General features: G+C 38.0%; 1 protein-coding gene across 34 annotated transcripts in view; it reads right to left on the bottom strand.

Moving 5' to 3' along the window:
* Window positions 1–19,736, bottom strand: part of Slmap (sarcolemma associated protein) — a 127,659-nt gene that overhangs the window by 35,614 nt on the left and 72,309 nt on the right. For 11 of the 34 annotated variants that reach the window (XM_070018745.1, XM_070018763.1, XM_070018746.1 and 8 more), the window contains exons 11-15: window positions 18,095–18,263; window positions 17,952–18,002; window positions 17,466–17,516; window positions 10,096–10,158; window positions 807–866 (exon numbers count right to left, since the gene is read on the bottom strand). In XM_070018745.1, coding sequence (XP_069874846.1) covers window positions 807–866; window positions 10,096–10,158; window positions 17,466–17,516; window positions 17,952–18,002; window positions 18,095–18,263 — 394 coding nt within the window. The remainder of the gene's footprint in view (window positions 1–806; window positions 867–10,095; window positions 10,159–17,465; window positions 17,517–17,951; window positions 18,003–18,094; window positions 18,264–19,736) is intronic. The other 23 variants (XM_070018770.1, XM_070018771.1, XM_070018772.1 and 20 more) reach the window with 6 other exon arrangements.

The following is a 19,736-nucleotide window of genomic DNA, read 5'->3' as shown; positions in this document are numbered from 1 at the left end:
TAAAAGCTAAATGAATCTAGTTGTTTTGGCAAAATATAGCAACTAAAATTAAATGTTCTAAAATTTTATCACTGTTTTAACTGACCAAAAAGATTAGGTATCTATATTTAAATTTTATATCAGCAAAGCCTGCTGAAAGTTCTGCCATGACAATGAGCACATTCCACCAGATTTGCCTAACTTCCTTATACATAAAAGTAACTTGACAATATGATGTTTTAAGTTCACTTTTTTTCCCTAACTCTGATAATGCAATACAAAGAATTAACACAGTAAACTACTTTGGCTGTTACTGAACTATTTGTCCCCAAATGTAAGAAGATTTTCATTGACAAACTGATTGATTTCATTTAAATTATACCGGGATGTCAAAACGTAAGGAAATATTAAATAAGCATAGAAATTTAAAAATTACCATCTTCTCCAATGAAACTAAGCATTTTTTACTACACAAAAAACTTACATTGTGTTTGATTAAAATTTTTGTATCAAAGATGAAAATAATACTGGAAGTCGGACAGAAAGATCATAACCAAATTTTAATACTAAAGAAACCTGTAACAAATATTACTTTCAAAAAACACATACATATATAACCACTTTGAAAGAATTTCCAATTAAGACATCTTTTTAAAAGGAGAAATCCAATTATTTTATATATAATCTGATATTGTTTACTGGATTGCCATTTTGAGAGTCAGAAGAAATAAACGGATGGTTAAAATATTATGACATTGAAAATTTACACTAACCTACATTTATCCAGAAGAACTGTCAAAAAAATATAGAAAAATCAGAGAACCAACCTTTTGAAAGCTTTGTTTCTTCTACCACTTTGGTTAGATGCCCTTCGACAATCAGCTTCTCTGCCAAAGAAAATAAACGTCACCAACCAAGCCAAACTGAGCAGCATTTCCCTGAGAGGGACAGTGTAACACATTCCATGACCAAATTTAAAGATGGTAACATTACTCCCAGGACCAAGCTTGAACAAAGAACTCGAACCTGAAGGGGAACTAGAGAACTCCAATGATGACAGCGCAACCAGGTTAACATAGGAAATGGGGACAAAAGACACTTTTTCTTTTATTTCACTAGATTTCACCTTATTTAAAACATTCCTTTTTACAAAGGAATCAGAAGAAAACAACAGTGCACTCCTCTATAAATCTAGGATATTGAGTTGAAATAAAAGAATTCTGAGTAGTTGTTTTACTTAGATATGAAATAAAAATTATCTCATACAGACAGTTCACTTTTCCCTGCTGACACAATTCAGCAGAGACTTAAGTAAGATATTTCAAGTAAAATGAATTTTAGAAGTTAACCACCTAGAGAAATAAAGTACTGTTTTATGGAGGATTTTCTGTGAATATGCAATATACCTTCTTTATAATTTTTTGAAATTCATATATTTTCCCATTCTGCATTTCACTAAGAAGAATATATCTATTCTGATAGCCCCTTCTTTAATACTGTATACCAGTTGGTTTCTTTCAATTTACTCTCCTACAGCATATGAAGTAATTTTTTTATTCTTTGACTCTCTTTTTATGTGCTGGTAAAGGGATTTCAATCCAGGGTTAGGGAGCTCTCCTTTAGCTTTTCCCCTCAAGGTTAGGGCTCTACCACTTGAGTCACACCTCACTTTCGGCTTTTAAGAATCTCCCAGACTTTCTGTCCAAACTGCTTTGAACCTCAAGGATTACAGCCACTGGTGCCTGGCTTTACTCTTTGACTCTGAAGTAACTGTAACTTAGCCCACATCCACCCTTCAACATTAAGATCATTATAATATCATTTGCCAATGCCTATGGATCTTTTTCTTATTTTTTATTTGATTGCTTGTGCTTTCCTTTCTTAAAGATTTAGATACTTTTTGTTTTGTTTTGTTTTGTTTTTTGGGTCCGGTCATGGGGCCTGAACTCTGGGCCTGGGCACTGTCCCTCAGCTCAGCTCAAGGCTAGCACTCTACCACTTGAGCCACAGCGCCACTTCTGGCTTTTTTCTTTTTGCTTATGTGGTGCTGAGGAATCAAACCCAGCACCTCAGGCATGCAAGGCAAGCGCTCTACCACTGAGCCACCTTCCCAGCCCTAGATTTAGATACTTCTTAAAGTTATTAGTCCTATAAGATGCAAATTATAACCTGTCTGATGCATGCTGTCCTAGCCCCACTTCATTCTTGAAAGTTATTACTTCCACTTTTAGCCATTTTTCTGTTAGTTCCATTCGTTTTTTGTTTGTTTAGAGATGGGGTCTTATTATGTAGTTCAAGCTGGCCTGGAACTCAAGATTCTTCTACTTCCACCTCCCAAGTACTGTATTACAAGTGTACTAGTATATATACCCACTATATTTATATTTCTAAATAATATTGATTTAAAACCCTTCTATTTTATACACTATTTATTAACAATATTTTATATATGATTAAGCTGTTTCATATTCCACCATTACCTTAAGAGTTGCATCTCACCTATCTATAATCAGTAGTTTAATCTATTTAATCTGAATCATCTAAAATGCTATTATATATTTTTCCTACTTACACAACAGTAATTCTGAAGTTTATAATGCATCATGCTTTGCTTTGCTAATGTTTTATATGTATCCTAAACATAGGCCACGTTCTCAAAGAACCATAAAATCTCTCATATGGTCAAACATATCAGTAATCTGCCATATATTTCCATTCCTCTCTTCTCATGTTTTAGTCGTGCTGCTCTAGGCAGGGATGTGACCTGTGTAAAACTCTCTGTGATCTTAGATTCCAAATCTTTATTTTCTGCTATATTTCTCTTGTTTTACTATAATACATCCTCTGATAGAGAGTATATATTTTGTGGCCGTCCCTCTGGAAATGTTGGCATTCTATCCTCATGCTTATTTAATAGTTTGATTAAACTTACAAACTATCATTTTTTTTTCCCATCGGAATTTTCAAAGTAGAGGGATGGTTGAGAATGCTGAAAGGTGTAACATATATCAAGATGTACTGTATTGATAAATTGCTTTGTTAAATGGCAACTTCTTTGTACAACTACCTAAAGATTTTTTTTTTTTTGTCAGATGTGAGGCTTGGACACTATCCCTCAGCTCTTTATCTCAAGGTGAGCACCCTACCACTTGAGCCACAGTGCCACTTCCAGTTTTCTAAGTAGTTTTTTGGAGATAAGAGTCTCACAGACTTTCCTGCCTGGGCTGGCTCTGAACCAGGATCCTCAGATCTTAGCCTTCTGAGTAGCTAGGATTATAGGTGTGAGCCATTTTAAAATTAATTTTTTTTTTTGTCGGTTATGGGGCTTGAACTCTGGGCCTGGGGGCTGTCCCTCAGCTCTTCAGCTCAAGACAAGCGCTCTACCACTTGAGCTACAGCGCCACTTCTGGTTTTCTGGTGGTTTATTGGAGATAGGAGTCTTACAGTCTTTCCTGCCTGGGCTGGCTTTGAAACGTGATCCTCAGATCTCAGCCTCCTGAGTAGCTAGGATTACAGGCGTGAGCCACCAGCGCCCGGCTAAAATTAAGATAATTTTTTTAAAAAGAGGAAAAAAATATGAATTTTCAAAGTGTTGTTTCACTGCTTTCTAGCTTTCAAATAGAAGGTGTGTGACATACACTCCTGTTCCTATAATAGAGCACCTTGGAGGAATCTACACCCTAACTTCCTAATACTGAGCTTCCTCAATCCACAGAACTCATGCTCCCTAGGGCCAAAGCATTTGAGAATATGATTTAAAAAAAACAAAAACTGTTGTCTTACCTATTGTCCCTACTGCAGGAACTCTAGAAGTGTGGTGAGATGCAGCATCATCAGATGGTAAAGACCCTACTGAACTAGATTCTTGAATGACAATGTAATCTCCTCCCTACCATGGACTTGAAGCATGAGGGAGAAATTCATATTTTTCAAAGCAAGCCATTTTTGATTTGAGAGGGGCGGGTGGGGAGGAGGGGGGGGACAAGAGAGAGGGGAAAAAAGTAAAGATTCCAGAGTTTATTTACTGCAACTTTATAATTCAGCTTATTATGACTAATATTAGACCCTTTTGTTCCTTCTGGAAGTTTCTCTAATTTTTATATTGACTTCAATCTAGACCAGTTTTTGTTGTTATTGTTGGTTGTGGGCATTGACTTCAGGGCCTGGGCAGTGTCCCTGAGCTCTTTCACTCAGATTACATAGAGCTCTACCACTCTGAGCCACAGCTTCTTCCAGTGTTCTGGTGATTAACTGGAGATAAGTCTCATGGACTTTCCTGCCTGGGCTGGCTTTGAACTGTGATCCTCAGATCTCAGCCTCCTGAGTAGATAGGATTACTGGTGTGAGCTATCAGCATCTGGCTAGAACCACATTTTTATTTATTAAAATATTACTTGTATTCCATAACTTAAAAAATACAGCACCTTGTTTCATCCATGAAACATTTATCTCTCTGAATAAATGACATCATGTCTAAACTGAATTTCTTTTACTTCTTTCCTCCCAAATGGGTTAGGTATCTCTCCTGTCTAAGCTTCCACAGCTCTTTATTTCTATCTTTGTGAAGATATACTGCAACTACTCATCATATTTATGCATGCTGAGTGGCATGCACCACTACTCTTGGCCTGTTTCATTCACTTTTAAAGCCCCAATAGCTCAAATGCCAGGAAATATGAAGAAGATGTTTAATTAATATTTGTTGAATACATACAAGTATTGAAAAAATACTTCTTCTTCTTCTTATTGCCAGTCCTGAGGCTTGAACTCAGGTCCTGGGAACTGTCTCTACGAGTTTCTTTCGATCAAGGCTAGCACTCTACCACTTGAGCCACAGCATGACTTCTGTGCTACTGAGGAATTGAACCCAGGGCTTCATGCATGTTAGGCAAGCACTCTGTTACTAAGCCACATTCCCAGCTAAGAAAAAATATTTTAGTATTCCCTCATCCTAAAATACTGAGGATTAAAAACAATATACAGAGAAAGGTTTGGATTATACTGGTTTATAAAAGCTGAACAATAATCAGCTGCTGATATTCTCATTATTGGTAATATTTTAGGTCATATTATCAAATCTGATGAAACACTAATTGCTTATAATTAAAGAATTAAAAAACATAGATAACATTAAAGAACAGTTTCCAAGCTTTTAATCTCAAATGTAGGGTGAGAACCTCAATGCTTTGCTGTAGTCAGTATCATCAAAACAGGTAAGAACTGAATCTGTCCTGATCCTGTCCTGGAGAGTCAAGAAAGCTTCCCTGTAATGATAACCATAGGTCTTAAAAGAGCTATTTTAGCTGGGCACCAGTGCTTATGTCTGTAATCCTAGATACTCAGGAGGCTGAGATCTGAGGATGTGGCTCGAGGCCATATCTCTATCTCCAATAAACTACTCAGAAAAAGCTGAAAGTGATGCTGTGGAGTGCTAATCTTGAGCACAAAGAAGCTCACTGACAGCCATCAGGCCAGGCCCGAGTTCAGGCCCCACTACCAGGCCCCAAAAAAACAAATTTGGGTGGCCTTGTATATTATGCTAGGCAGCCAGCTGTTCTGTACTGAGTTATATTACTAGCTTCTTTTTTCTTCTACTTCCTTTTTTCTTTAAACTTCCTTTAATCAAGGATACACTAAGCTACATGTATTTACTGTGGAAAAAAATAACACAAAAGACATAAAGCACAAAGGTACAGATCAATAATTAATTAATTTTAATATTTGCTGGTCCTGAGGCTTGAACTCTGGGTCCGGAAGCTGACCCAGAGCTCCTTTTGCTCAAGGCCAGCACTCTAACACTTGAGCCACAGTGCCAATTCTAACTTTTTCTGTGACTAATTGGAGATAAGATTCTCACAGACTTTCCTGCCTGGGCTAGCTTTGAGCTGAGATGCTCAGATCTCAGTCTCCTGAGTAGGTAGGATTACAGGCGGGAACCACTGGAAACTGATTACAGCAATTCTTTGGGAGTCCAGTCATGGGGCCTGAACTCTGGGCTTGGGCGCTGTCCCTCAGCTTTTCAGCTCAAGGCTAGCACTCTACCACTTGAGCCACAGCGTCACTTCCGGCTTTTTTCTTTTTGCTTATGTGGTGCTGAGGAATCGAACCCAGGGCCTCATGCATGCAAGGCAAGCATTCTACCACTGAGCCACCTTCCCAGCCCAATACAGCAATTCTTATTATAGAAGATATTCTGCCTTTTCAAAAAACAGTTCCAGGAACTATTTGTCTTAACACACAAGAAGAAAGAACAAAGAGAAAAGGATATAGAACTCAAGGACAGATTAAAAATGACATGTAATGGGCCAATTTCAGGAACAGTAACAGATCTTTTCTAACAATGAACAATCTACATACTAGAACACTGATGACATGAGTGAGACTATTACCTATGTGCAGTTATACTAATGAAAATCTAGAAGAAATGCCAAGAAGCTGGCTGCCTTGGGGAAATAACAGGTATAAACAAATACCTTCCAACATATCCTAAGACCAGACGAACAAAGCAATAAAGAGTTAAAAACACCTAGCTCACAAAGTATTCTTATAATAGGGACAAAAACTACCAAGAACAAGGGACCACAGTATTTTCTATTCTTTGCTACAAATATATGGCTTTAAGAAATAAAAATTGAGGGGCTGGGAAGGTGGCTCAGTGGTAGAGCGCTTGCCTTGCATGCTCGAGGCCCTGGGTTCGATTCCTCAGCACCACATAAGCAAAAAGAAAAAAGCCGGAAATGGCGCTGTGGCTTAAGTGGTAGAGCGCTAGCCTTGAGCTGAAGAGCTGAGGGATAGCGCCCAGGCCCAGAGTTCAGGCCCCATGACCGGACCCAAAAAAAAAAAAAAAATAAAATAAATAAATAAAAATTGAAAAAGCTTTCACATAGAATATGCAATCAGAAAAATCCTAAATTTTCCAAAGAGACTGAGCTCATAGAGTGATGAAAAGGAAACATGCAGTTATACAGCAACACTGATTCAATGTGTTTCTCCAAATAAGGGGATTTTTATGTGAGAACAAGCCCTACCTGGAAGGAGGGAACAAAAGAAGTACAGAGATAGTGACTATAATTTCAAAATGGGGTGGGAGGCAGGAAAAGAATGTTTTGAAAATTAGGGAAAGAAAACTAAACATACCAATAAGACCTGAAACATTAAGATAATTAATGTTGTGCTTAACAAAAATAAACAATAAAAATAGTAAACTTGGAAACCTGCTCTGGCACCCAGCAGTAATGTTTCACCTCCTCAGGACAGACAGTAGGAAGAGGCATCAAAGGGATAGAGAGCAGTCAGAGAAGGCTATCTTTACTGTACTTATGGAGTGATAGCAAATCCTCCCCATGTCCTTACAGAAAGCCTCTACCTTCACCTTTCCATCGTTCACACCAATGTAAATAAGCTCATCAAATGACAAAATTCATGAACACCCAAAACAGACTTAAAAACATACAATCTGTTAGCTCAGAAAGCATTTTTTTTAGGCAGGTACTGGTGGCTTATGCCTGTAATCAGAGCTACTCAGGAGACTACAGTTAGGATCGTGTTTTGAGGATCATGATCTGAAGTCAGCTCAGGAAGAAAAGTCCACAAAAAGTCTGACTGGAGGCTGGAAAATGGCTCAGTGGTAGAGTGCTTGCCTTGCATACATGAGGCCCTGGGTTAGTTATATTCCTCGGCACCACATAAGCAGAAAAAGATGGAAGTGGTGCTGTGGCTCAAGTGGTAGAGCGCTAGCCTTGAGCTGAAGAGCTGAGGGACAGTGCCTAGGCCCAGACTTCAGGCCCCCACAACTAACAAAAATTAAAAAAAATTAAAAAAAAAAAGTCTGACTGAACACCAAAAAGTCATAAGTGAAGTAGTGGAGGTTTGGTGTGGCTCAAGTGGTAGTACACTAGCCTTGAACACAAATGCTTAGGGATAGTACCCAGACCCTGAGTCAAGCCCCAGGATTGGCACAGACAACAACAACAACAACAACCTACCACATTTCTTTAGTTATACAAGACGGTATTTCAGAGTTACCTTTCCACACATTTACAATTAATTCCAATCAATGTCACCCCTTCTATTGCTTTTCCTGACCCGCCCCCCTCCTCTCAAAACAACTTCAATAGGTTTCACTATTCTATTTTCATCCTGCTAATAATCGATTTCAGTTTATCAACCTCTATCATCCTTCTTGTTAGCATAACCTCACCCCTTGTACTTTCCCCCACAATCTTTCTCTTTCCCAGGCAGAATATATCTTTATCAGAACACAAAAGTCTCAATGTATCCACAAAGTTAGCAAAGTAAACCTGAAGTAACGAATTTTCAAGGAACATGATGGCTTTGGGGCTGGGAAGGTGGCTCAGTGGTAGAGCGCTTGCCTTGCATGCATGAGACCCTGGGTTCGATTCCTCAGCACCACATAAGCAGGGAAAAAAAGCCGGAAGTGGCGCTGTGGCTCAAGTGGTAGGGCGCTAGCCTTGAGCTGAAGAGCTGAGGGACGGTGCCCAGACCCAGAGTTCAGGCCCATGACTGGACCCAAAAAAAAAAAAAAAAAAGGAACATGATGGCTTTGAACAGCAATCCTCAGATCTCAACCTCCTGGCTAGGATTATGGGCATGAGCCACTGGTGCTCAGTACCAGCCGCTTTTCTAAAAGCTTCTACATTTCCTTAAATATCTCAGGAGCATTACATTTGATCTGTTCAATTTGTGTCCATACTAAAAATTCTCCTAAAGTTGTGGATGGGGACTCAATATGCATACATAGTCATGAAATGTGATTATAACAGAAAAATGCAGAAAACCATTAATTTCAAAGACAGAAAAGAGGAAGGAAAAAAATGCCTAAATGTTTGCCTGATACTCATCCTCTTCTAACCCTTTTTTTTTTTTTTGGGTCCAGTTGTGGGGCCTGAACTCTGGGCCTGGGCACTGTCCCTCAGCTCTTCAGCTCAAAGCTAGAGCTCTACCACTTGAACCAAGCGCCACTTCCAGCTTTTTTCTTTTTGCTTATGTGGTGTTGAGGAATTGAACCCAGGACCTCAGGATGCAAGGCAAGCGCTCTACCACTGAGTCACCTTCCCAGCCCACCTTTTTGTTTTTAAGATAAGGTCTTGTTAACTTTGCCAAGGCTGAACTTACGCTCAAGACCCTCTTGCTATCTACCTTCTATATAGATGAAATTAGTTAGGCGCTACCATATCCAGGCTTGTCTTAAAAATATTTGTAAAGATAGCCTTGTGCAACTTCCCAAGAGTAGAGGTGACACAGACTGTGAAGCAACCTGCCCAAGAAACAGAAAGCTCCTACTGCCCCATCTTCAGAATTGGGTGTCCAAACAGAATAACAGTTTTTAATAGTGTCATTTAATCAAACAAATGTATTTTAGGACCTCAAAACTTCTGGGGGCAGAGGCCTCTAGCTACTTGTAATCCTAGCTACTTGAAAGGCTGAGATCTGAAGGATCACAGTTTGCGGCTACCCTAGGTAAAAAGTATAAGAAACACCAATCTCAACTAATAAAAAGCTGGGATCAATGGATCATGACTAACACCTCAGCAATATGGAGAAAAGCAAAAGCAAGCACCTATTTGAAAAACGATGAAAGCAAAAGTGTTATAGGTGTAGCTCAAGTGGTAGTGTCTTTCTGTCAAGCACAAGTTCAAGCTTGAATCCAAGCAAAGAAAAGACTCTCAAAAATCTATGAACTAGAACTTAAAATAGGTTATTATTACTATTTCTTCATTAACTATCCACATAGAAAGTTTAGGTGCATGGCACTGCATTTTATTGCCTGCTCAATAATGACTTCTAAGCTACAAGTTTGAAATGTGTGTATGTGTGTGTGTGTGCCTACATGTGTAATGTGAAATGCTCAGCTCCATGAAACAGAAATATTTTCTCAAAAGGGAGGAAAATTTAAGCCTCAATACTGACACCAAAAAAAAAAAAAAGAACAAAATCAAAAGAGAGAAAAAGAAATAGTATGAAAAGATTTGTTGTTCTCTTAATCTGAAGATAGTTCTTTGTGTGCTTATACACAACATATGCATTGAGATCCTCACTTTTTTCAATTTAACCCTGGATTTCATAAAATCAATGTGAAAAATACTCTGTACTCACTCTGGCATTCTATGAAATGATGAATAAAAGTGCAGTCCCCGCCACTCTTTGAAAGCAAGTGCTCTAATAAAGAAAGAAACACTTTTAAGGATAAAGTTTTTTGCTGTCTTAGAAAACCAACAGCAAATGTAGGAAACGTGGAATGTATTAACATGGGTAACTCTGACTGAGTAGAAGTAATAATAGTTGAATAATTTTATTACTAAAGCAGAAATATTTTGGAGTTAAGACTGAAATATAACCATTCATTTGTACCCTGTACAGTTAACTTTTAAAGGTGTAGTTTTTATCCAGAGTTAAAACACAAAAGAAGAACCCCCCCCAAAAAAAGCTTCTCCTACTTTTAAAATATGTATTTTTCTATTACAACTTAACAAATATTAAAGATATTTTTAAAAATGGTTATTAGTATGCTTTCAAGTATATGTTCTCTAAAGGCTCTCATCAGACCTATTCAAAGAGGCAAAAGGTAAGAAAATTCAATAATACTACAAAATAATCCCTTAAATTTTTTTTTCTTTCGGCAGTCGTGGGGCTTGAACTCTGGGCCGGGGTGCTGTCCCTCAGCTCTTCAGCTCAAGACGAGCGCTCTACCTCTTGAGCCACAGCACCACTTCCAGTTTTCTGGTGGTTAATTTGGAGTTAAGAGCCTCACAGACTTTGCTGCCTGTGCTGGCTTTGAACCGTAATCCTCATATCGCAGCCTCCTGAGTAGCTAGGATTACAGGCATGAGCCACCAGCACCCAGCTTGAAAGTTTTACTTTTTGTACTTTCATTTTCACAAATAATCCTCTGAGTCCCTTTATCTAAACTTCAGATACTATTAAACACTATATTGCTTATCTCTACCCAAATGATCAAATTTAGCTTCTGTAGATCTTAAAATAAGAGCTTCCTTTTAAATAGTATTGCTAAGGTCAAATGGAATTTGGTTTTGGAAAAAAAACAGATGAGGAAAAATCAACTTGTAAACATAGTGGTTTAATAAGGGTTTCAGTCCTTTTCTTACAGTAGTCTTCATTTACCTTGACTAGAAGAACTAATAACTTCTGAATCTAGGTAAGATTCTTCAATTACATGCTTGTATGTTTCACAACTACCACTTAGATTTTTGAAATATTAAATTTATATTCCTAATGATGATTATCTGAAAGGTGCGTAAGCACTAAAACCTATGGCAGAGGGTACACTAGAGAACCCTCATTCTCTTCTCCTCCATCTCAACACATATCTCCTACTCTGATCATCCTCTCTTGACATCCTTTCCTGTAAGCTGCCTTCTTTTATTTCTCAAATTGTCTTTTTCTTCACCTAATTACACAGTGTGAAGAATCTGCACTCTACTTTTACTGCCAGTATAAGATAAAAACATAGGCAGAAAGGATTGATGCAATTCATGCTTTTGATCGCTGTGCAGAGATATAATGTAGCCCCTCAGAAGAAAAAACAAACATCTCACTGTAATAAAAATCGGGAAATCAAGGAATTTAAATAAATAGAATTTGAAAATTAGAACCAATTGAAAACCAAACAGAAGCCTCAGTAGATTAGCCAATGCCAAGATAGTTATTTTTAAATAAATTCTATTGACAACACTTTGAAAACCCAAACCATATAATACCACATTAAATATGAAATTTGGAGCCAATTTTAATGTCACTCAAGGATTTTATGAAACATCCTGAAGCCAAATTTCAGATTAATATCAAAGGACTTCAGATGACATTTATAAAAGCAGGCTATCCTATAAATCACCCTAGTGTCTCCCTGGTTTGAATATATCTGAACTCTATACTAAAATATTTACTACTTTAACGTCTATGATTAATATAAGATAAATAACTGTGGATTACTTCTACAAAGACTTTGTAGGGTCTTGAACTCTGGGCCTGGGTTCTGTCCCTGAGCTCTTCAGCTCAAGGCTAGCACTCTACCACTTGAGCCACAACACCATTTCCAGTTTTCTGGTGGTTAATTGGAGAAAAGAGTCTCACAGACTTTCCTGCCTAAGCTGGCTTTGAACTGAGATACTCAGATCTTAGCCTCCTTAGTAGCTAGGATTACAGGCATGAGCCATTGGCCCCGGCTACAAAGACTTTTTAATGCACATAAAAGTCTTACAGTTAGTATATATGTAAAGGATTTTGCTGGTGACAGTTTTCTATTACTTGAATTCAGGCCTTTGGGAGTTCACTCACTACAATGCATGCCATTGATAGAGTTCAAAGGGAAGCAGGTATTTATGGGACGGAAGAGAGGTGGTCTGATTCTGGATAGGGTTAAAAGAGTGTAAAATAAACAACTATGGAAGCATAGTGAACCACCACTCTACTTCAAGTGTATTTTATTACATTTGAGTTGCCTGTAGTTGTTTTTTTTTTTTGTCAGTCTTGGGGCTTGAACTCTGTGCCTGAGCACTGTCCCTCAGCTCTTCAGCTTCAGCTCAAGGCGAGCACTCTACCACTTGAGCCACAGTGCTGCTTCCAGTTTTCTGAGTGGTTTATTGGAGATAAGAGTCTCATGGACTTTCCTGCCCTGGCAGGCTTTGAACCATGAGCCTCAGATGTCAGCCTCCTGAGTAGCTAGGATTCTTGGTGTGAACCACCAGCACTGTTTTTTGGGTTTTTTTTTTTGTTTTTTTTTTGTCAGTCATGGGGCCTGAACTCTAGGCCTGGGCACTGTCCCTCAGCTCTTCAGCTCAAGGCTAGTGCATAGAGTAACTAGGATTCTAGGTGTGAGCCACAGTGCCACTTCCATCTTTTTCTGCTTAGGTGGTGCTGAGGAATCAAACCCAGGGCCTCATGCATGCAAGGCAAGCACTCTACCACTGAGCCACCTTCCCAGCCCCCCTGTAGTTTGTTTTTTAAACACCTAGAATATCTAATCTTCAAATGTAGTTAAGTTTGAACAGAGATATGCTATAAGGTTTTTTCAAGCACTTAAGTAAAATTACTATGAAATATTTCATTAATAATCTTAAAATACTTGTTTAACATTTTAGATATTGTGAATTAACTAAAAATAAACATATTATTAAAATTTGTTTTATTTGCCTGTTTCTTTATATATATATTAAAAAAATTTTTTGGGGGGGGTAGGTCATGGGGCTTGAACTCTGGGCCTGAGCGCTGTCCCTCAGCCCTTCAGCTTACAGTGAGCACTCTACTACTTGAGCCACAGAGCCACTTATGGTTTTCTGGTGGTTAATTGGAGATAAGAGTTTCACAGCTTTTCCTGCCCTAGAGTTGCCTTTGAACAGTGATCCTCAGATCTCAGCCTCCTGAGTAGCTAGGATTACATGCCTGAGCCACCAGCACCCGGCTCTCTTTATATATTTTGTTGTTTTTGTTGTTTTGTGGTGGCACTGAGGTTTGAATTCAAGGCCTCTACTACTTGAGCCACAATTCAACTTCTTTTCCACTTCTGTTTTTTTTTTTTTTTTTGGTTGTGGGGCTTGAACTCTGGGCCTGGGCACTGTCCCTGTGCTCAAGGTGAGCGCTCTACCACTTGAGCCACAGTGCTACTTCCAGTTTTCTGGTGGTTGAGTCTCACAAACTTTCCTGCCCAGGTTGGCTTTGAACTGCGATCCTCAGAGATCTCAGCCTCCTTAGTAGCTAGGATTACAGGTACTAGCCAATGGTGCCCAGCTCCACTTCAGTTTTTCAAGTAGGGTCTCATGATTTTATTTGAGTAGGCTTAGGAACATAATCCTTTTACTTCTATCTCCTCTATATAGCTGGAATTATAAGTATACACCAGCATACCTAGCTTGTTGGGTTTGTTTTTGGTCAGTTATAGGGCATGAACTAAGGGCTTGGGTGTTGTCCCTGAACTTTTGTGCTTAAGGGTAGTGCTCTACCAGTTTGAGCTACAGCTCCACATCTGGTTTTTTGGTAGTTGATTGGAGATAAGAGTCTCTTGGACTTTCCTGCCAAGGCTAGCTTTGAACTATGATCCTTAGATCTCAGCCTCCAGAGTAGCTAGGATTATAGGCATGAGCCATCAGTGCCCAGCTCCCAGATTGTTTTTTGTTTCTTGTTTTTTGTTTTTTTAGTTGTTGTCGTCATGGGGCTTGAACTCTGGGCCTGGGCGCAGTCCCTCAGCCCTTCAACTCCAGGTGAATGCTCTATCACTTGAGCCATAGCACCACTTCCGGTTTTCTGGTGGTTAATCTCACAGACATTCCTCAGATCTCAGCCTCCTGAGTAGCTAGGATTACAGGCGTGAGCCACTGGCACCCAGGGTCTAGATTGGTTTCTGGGTTAGGATCTACCTAGCTTTTTTGCCTGGCTGGCCTCAAAAAGCAATTTTCCTGTGTTTACCTCTTGCATAACTATGTTAATAAGCATGTATTCTCTTTGTAAATTTTAATGTGGCTACCAAACATTTAAAATGATACCCATGACTCTAATTAAATTTCTCTTAGCATTGTTCTATATTAAGATATACTTGAATTATGCTTATTTTATTAAATAAGATACAAAAAATTCCTAGCACAAAATCTGTGTAGTTTATAGCTTTATTATATTTAAGTAATTTCAGAAAAGGAGTTCACTGCAAAAAGTATTGTCTCTAGACATTTTTGAAATATTTTCTTATGAACTATATGAATTATATCTGGTGTTCTTTCTGCCATTTAAAGAGAAATTTTAGTTCAAAAAAATCATGTAATACTATGACTATGTTATTTTGAATAATTCTGGCATGCTTAGTATTTGTTATTATTTAAGTGGTTCCCAATGGAATAAATAATCCATCTTATTCAAATGTCTACTCTATAACTAAGTCTGGTACAATGAAGTTGTGTATATTTAAAAATGTCCTATTTAAGTTTCCTTAAAAGGATCTATTTAGTCATTCTCACACTACTCTACCACCAACAAAACATCTCCAAATATATTAGTAAGAGAAACTATAGCAACGAGTATCCCTTAACTATCTAAGTGGCTCCACTTAATCATAAATTAAGAGACTACAATATAAAAGTCTACTACCATTCTTCAAAATCAATTGTAACTGGCAAAAATTTTACACAGTATTTTGACAACTCTAGTAAGAACATGCTTTTGTATATATAAAAATATCCTCTTATATGACTGAACTTCCCCCACTCAAAAAAAATTCTTTTTTTTTTTTTTTTGTCGGTCGTGGGGCTTGAACTCTGGGCCTGGGGGCTGTCCCTCAGCTTTTCAGCTCAAGGCGAGTGCTCTACCACTTGAGCTACAGCGCCACTTCCAGTTTTCTGGTGATTTATTGGAGATAGGAGTCTCACGGTCTCTCCTGCCCGGGCTGGCTTTGAACCTCGATCCTCAGATCTCAGCCTCCTGAGTAGCTAGGATTACAGGCGTGAGCCACCAGCGCCCGGCTTCAAAAAAAAATTCTCTTAACTGAACAAATAGAAAGTTCTCTCTTTCAGCTAACACTAACACTGTAATAAACACATATTCAGGTCAAGAGTGACAGATTTAATTTAAAAGTGCACACACCAGGAAGAAAAAGAAAAAAATGAACAAATAGTATCAGAAGATACAGAATCAGTCAAAGAAGTTCAAAGAAAAGGATTAACTCATTTTATGTACATTAAATATGTTTAGTGAACAGCATTTAATAATTTGGGACTATGAATATAAACTACACCTTTAAAATTCTGAAATCGATATTCAGATTGCATTTTATAAACTATATGAAGAAAAGACAAATGTAGTTATTAGAGAAACTTTTTTTTGGGGGGGAGGGGGGTCGATCATGGCCCTTGAACTGTAGGCCTGGGGCTGTCCCTCAGCTCTTCAGCTCAAGGCTAGAGCTCTACCACTTGAGCCACAGTGCCACTTCCGGTTTTCTGGTGGGTAATTGGAGATAAAAGTCTCACAGTCTTTCCTGCCTGGGCTGACTCTGCACTGCAATCCTCAGATCTCAGCCTCCTGAGTAGCTAGGATTACAGGCGTGAGCCACTGGCACCCGGCTCTAGAAAAACTTTTTAGAGACTTAAAATTCATTACATATGTAATATCAGTCTTAAACCTTAACAGCTCACATATACACGATTAGCTGAATCTGTTTTTTCTAGTTCTTGATTAAAACCAAATCAAACCAAACAAACAAAAATAAAAGAAATAATTTTCTAACTTGATCAAAGTTTGATGCCAAAGAACTATAAAGTTATCCCCTGATACATGAAAAAATATTTAATAGGAAATTCTGATATCAATCTTAATACTGTCCACTAACTTCTGTGTTTTAAAAAAAACTAGATGCTATCTAGAGGCATGGCTCAGCAGAAGAGCATCTGGCTAGCAAGCGTAAGGCCCTGAGTATAAGCCCCAATACTGCCAGAGAGAGAGGGGAGGAAACTAGAGATGTTGCTCAGTGGTAGTAGGGCATTTGCCTAGGATATCCAAGGTACTATGTTTGATTTATAGCACTGAAGTAAATGAATGAATGAATGAATAAATAAAATAAAACCATAACATGAGTATATATATGTATATATATATATATATATATATATATATATATATATATATATATATAGTTGAATATACATAGTGAGTATACAAAGAAAACAGTTTTATTCATTTAGTACACCAAACATCTAAATTTGTAGCAAGAGAGAACCCATGCTACCCAGGAAAAAAGGGTTACAGAACCCAAAACTAAGGATTTTTCTATGGCAGAAAGCACTCATTCTTTCTGATCAATGAAACATACATATGGTGGCTCAGTGGTAGAGTGCTTGCCTTGCATGCATGAAGTCCTGGGTTCAATTCCTCAGGACCACATAAGCAGAAAAGGCTGGAAGTGGCTCTGTGGTTCAACTGGTAGAGCGCTAGCCTTGAGCTGAAAAGCTGAGGGACAGTGCCCAGGCCCCAAGTTCAGGCCCCATGACTGGCAAAACAAAACAAAACAAAACCAAAACAACAACAACAACAACAAAAAAAAAAAAAAACAGGTTCTGTGATTACCTAACAAGGAGGATGAAGATGGTTAAATATGAAAACATTATTTACAACTATGGAGGAAAAAGGCAATTTTTAATCTGTCTATGTCTCAATGGATTGTTAGGCACATTAATACATTATAAAAGGGGATTTGGAAATGTAGCTTGATAAAATAAAATGGTAGTATTGCTCTTTGAAAGGGGGACTATATTCACCAGTCTTATGGTTAAACTTCATTTTCCACATAGCAAGGGATATCCAAGAATACATCACAGCAGTAAGTCTTTTGTTAAAAGATGCCTGATTTTAAAATACAGTGGTCTGAAGAGGTTGCTTTTCATTTCAAATACTTAAAATGCTTAGTTTCCTATCCTGGTGAAATAGTAAAAAGATATCATGAAATTTTTAAAAAAATAAGTTTTTTACACTACCTTTTTCTGTGCTCCCATTTATTTTAGGTAAGAAGTCATCAACTTGTATCCCTAGGATTAAGACAGTGTATCATTGCCTGATCAAATAATTTAATTACTTTAAAACTGGTTTCAAATGAAACCATGGTATTTGTATTGTTACTCACATTAAGATTGTATAGAAAACTTTATGCTTATTTTTATACAAAGATTCAACTTGCCATTTTCTATTAATTCAGGCCTAGTGGGCTTCCAGGGTAAAAGGTCCTGCTGTTCATGGATTTAAGAACATCTAGTGCAGAATTTTCATTAATCTTAAGCACTAAACAATGGTGCCCACTAGTGGCAATAAAGTACCTTCTATAAGGAAATTTTCTAAGTATAGCTGTTTTATGCCTAATATGTAAAACATCTTTAAAGAAATTAAGTAACCAATGTGAGATGTAAATAAAGTCAAAAGCTTCATGAAAATTTCAGCTTTAAATAAGAAATATGGATGACACCTACCTAAGCTGCTGCATTCTTTAAGAGTTTTCTCCTGAAGGTGCTCTAACCGTACTGTAAATAAAAGTCCAAGAAAAAGGTATTTCACAGACAAAAAGGAAAAAAAAAAAGTCAAATTGAACCAATTCCTGGATTAGCTAACTTACCTTGTAAAGCTGTGAGCCTTTCATTGGTGAAATCATTATCAGCTTGCAAAGCCTCTATTTTGGCCTGGAGCTCCTGTTCTTTTTCTTCCATTTCATCTATTTTATGTTGCAATTCTTTTTTCTCAGCTTGTCCTTTCTGTTGGATTTCCTCTTGTTTTCCCTCTGCTACCTGTTGAAGGAGAAATCTTCTTTAAATATTTAATAAAACTTGGCCTTGTAATAAAAGGTCTAAGCCAGGACTGATTTTATTCACTTAAAACTTCTAAGAGCTGGCACTGGTGACTCATGCCTATAATCCTAACTACTCAGGAGGCTGAGATCTGAGGATCGCAGTTCAAAGACAGCCTGGGCAGGAAAGTTGTGAGACTCTTATCTCCAATAAATCACTCAGAAAACTGAAAGCGGAGCTGTGGCTCAAGTGGTAGAGTGTTAGCCTTGAGCTGAAGAGCTGAGGGGCAGTGCCCAGAGTTCAAACCTTAGGACTGACCCCCCCCCCCAAAAACAATTTCTAAGGATGTTCTATAAAGTCTTTATAAAGATAGTTTTCTAAACAAACAAAGATGATAGACATATAGATATAGATAAATAGTGTTGATGTAAAAAATGATCGACACTGCATGCACTCCTCAAAAGCACTTAGAACAAAAATATTTGAAGTAAACAAACTCAATATAAAGAGAGATAAAGGGTCAAAGTGATATATTCCAGTTTTTATGTAAGGAGATTTTAACCTAAAATTACTATTGTCTCAATTTGTTTCTAATCTCTAAAATGTAACATTCTGAAAATTTATGTATGTGTATATATGCCTGTCCTGGAGCTTGAACTCAGGGACTAGGTATTGTCCTTTAGCTTTTGTGTTCAAGGCTGGACCTCTACCACTTGAGCCATAGTTCCACTTCTATCTTTATAGTGCTTAATTGGAGATAAAGAGTCTCCTGGACTTTTCCTGCCTATCTAGCTTCAAACCACAATTCTCAGATCTCAGACTCCTTTGTAGCTATGATTACAGGCATGAGCTACCAACACGTGAATTCTTAAACAAAACTCTTTAGCTAAAAGGTTGATAGTTCAAGCTCTTTTCAAAAAGATATTCCTTTAAAAAGTCTAATCTTAAAATATAATAGGTCAACTAACCATACCACAAGAGAAGTATGATTTGGTCTTTTCTAAGAAATGTGAATTTTCTAGACAGTCAATTCAATCCATGATTTGAATTGTATTAAGATAGGGCTTCACTAACTCAGTTACTATTTTTGGGGGGGGTCGGGTCGTGGGCCTGAACTCTGGGCCTGGGCGCTGTCCCTCAGCTCTTCAGCTCAAGGCTAGCGCTCTACCACTTGAGCCACAGCACCACTTCTGGTTTTCTTTTTGCTTATGTGGTATGGAAGAATGGAACCCAGGGCTTCATGCATGCAAGGCAAGCACTCTACCAATGAGCCACCTTCCCAGCTCTCAGTTACTAGATTATAAAGGATCATTAATTAGACATTAATGTTCCACAGCTACATGACATGAAAGCTAAAACAGACCCAACAGCATCCTTGAAGGCTACCAGAGATCAAACAGACTTCCCCATGATTCCACAGGGCTTGTTTTAAGGCCATCCTGCCTTCAGGATGGCTTTAAAATATACAGTTTC

This window comes from Dipodomys merriami, unplaced genomic scaffold (genome assembly GCF_024711535.1).
Source record: "Dipodomys merriami isolate MVZ:Mamm:240054 unplaced genomic scaffold, mDipMer1.0.p SCAF_13, whole genome shotgun sequence".
Classification (NCBI taxonomy): Eukaryota; Metazoa; Chordata; class Mammalia; order Rodentia; family Heteromyidae; genus Dipodomys; species Dipodomys merriami.
This window is presented reverse-complemented; position numbering and strand designations above follow the sequence as displayed.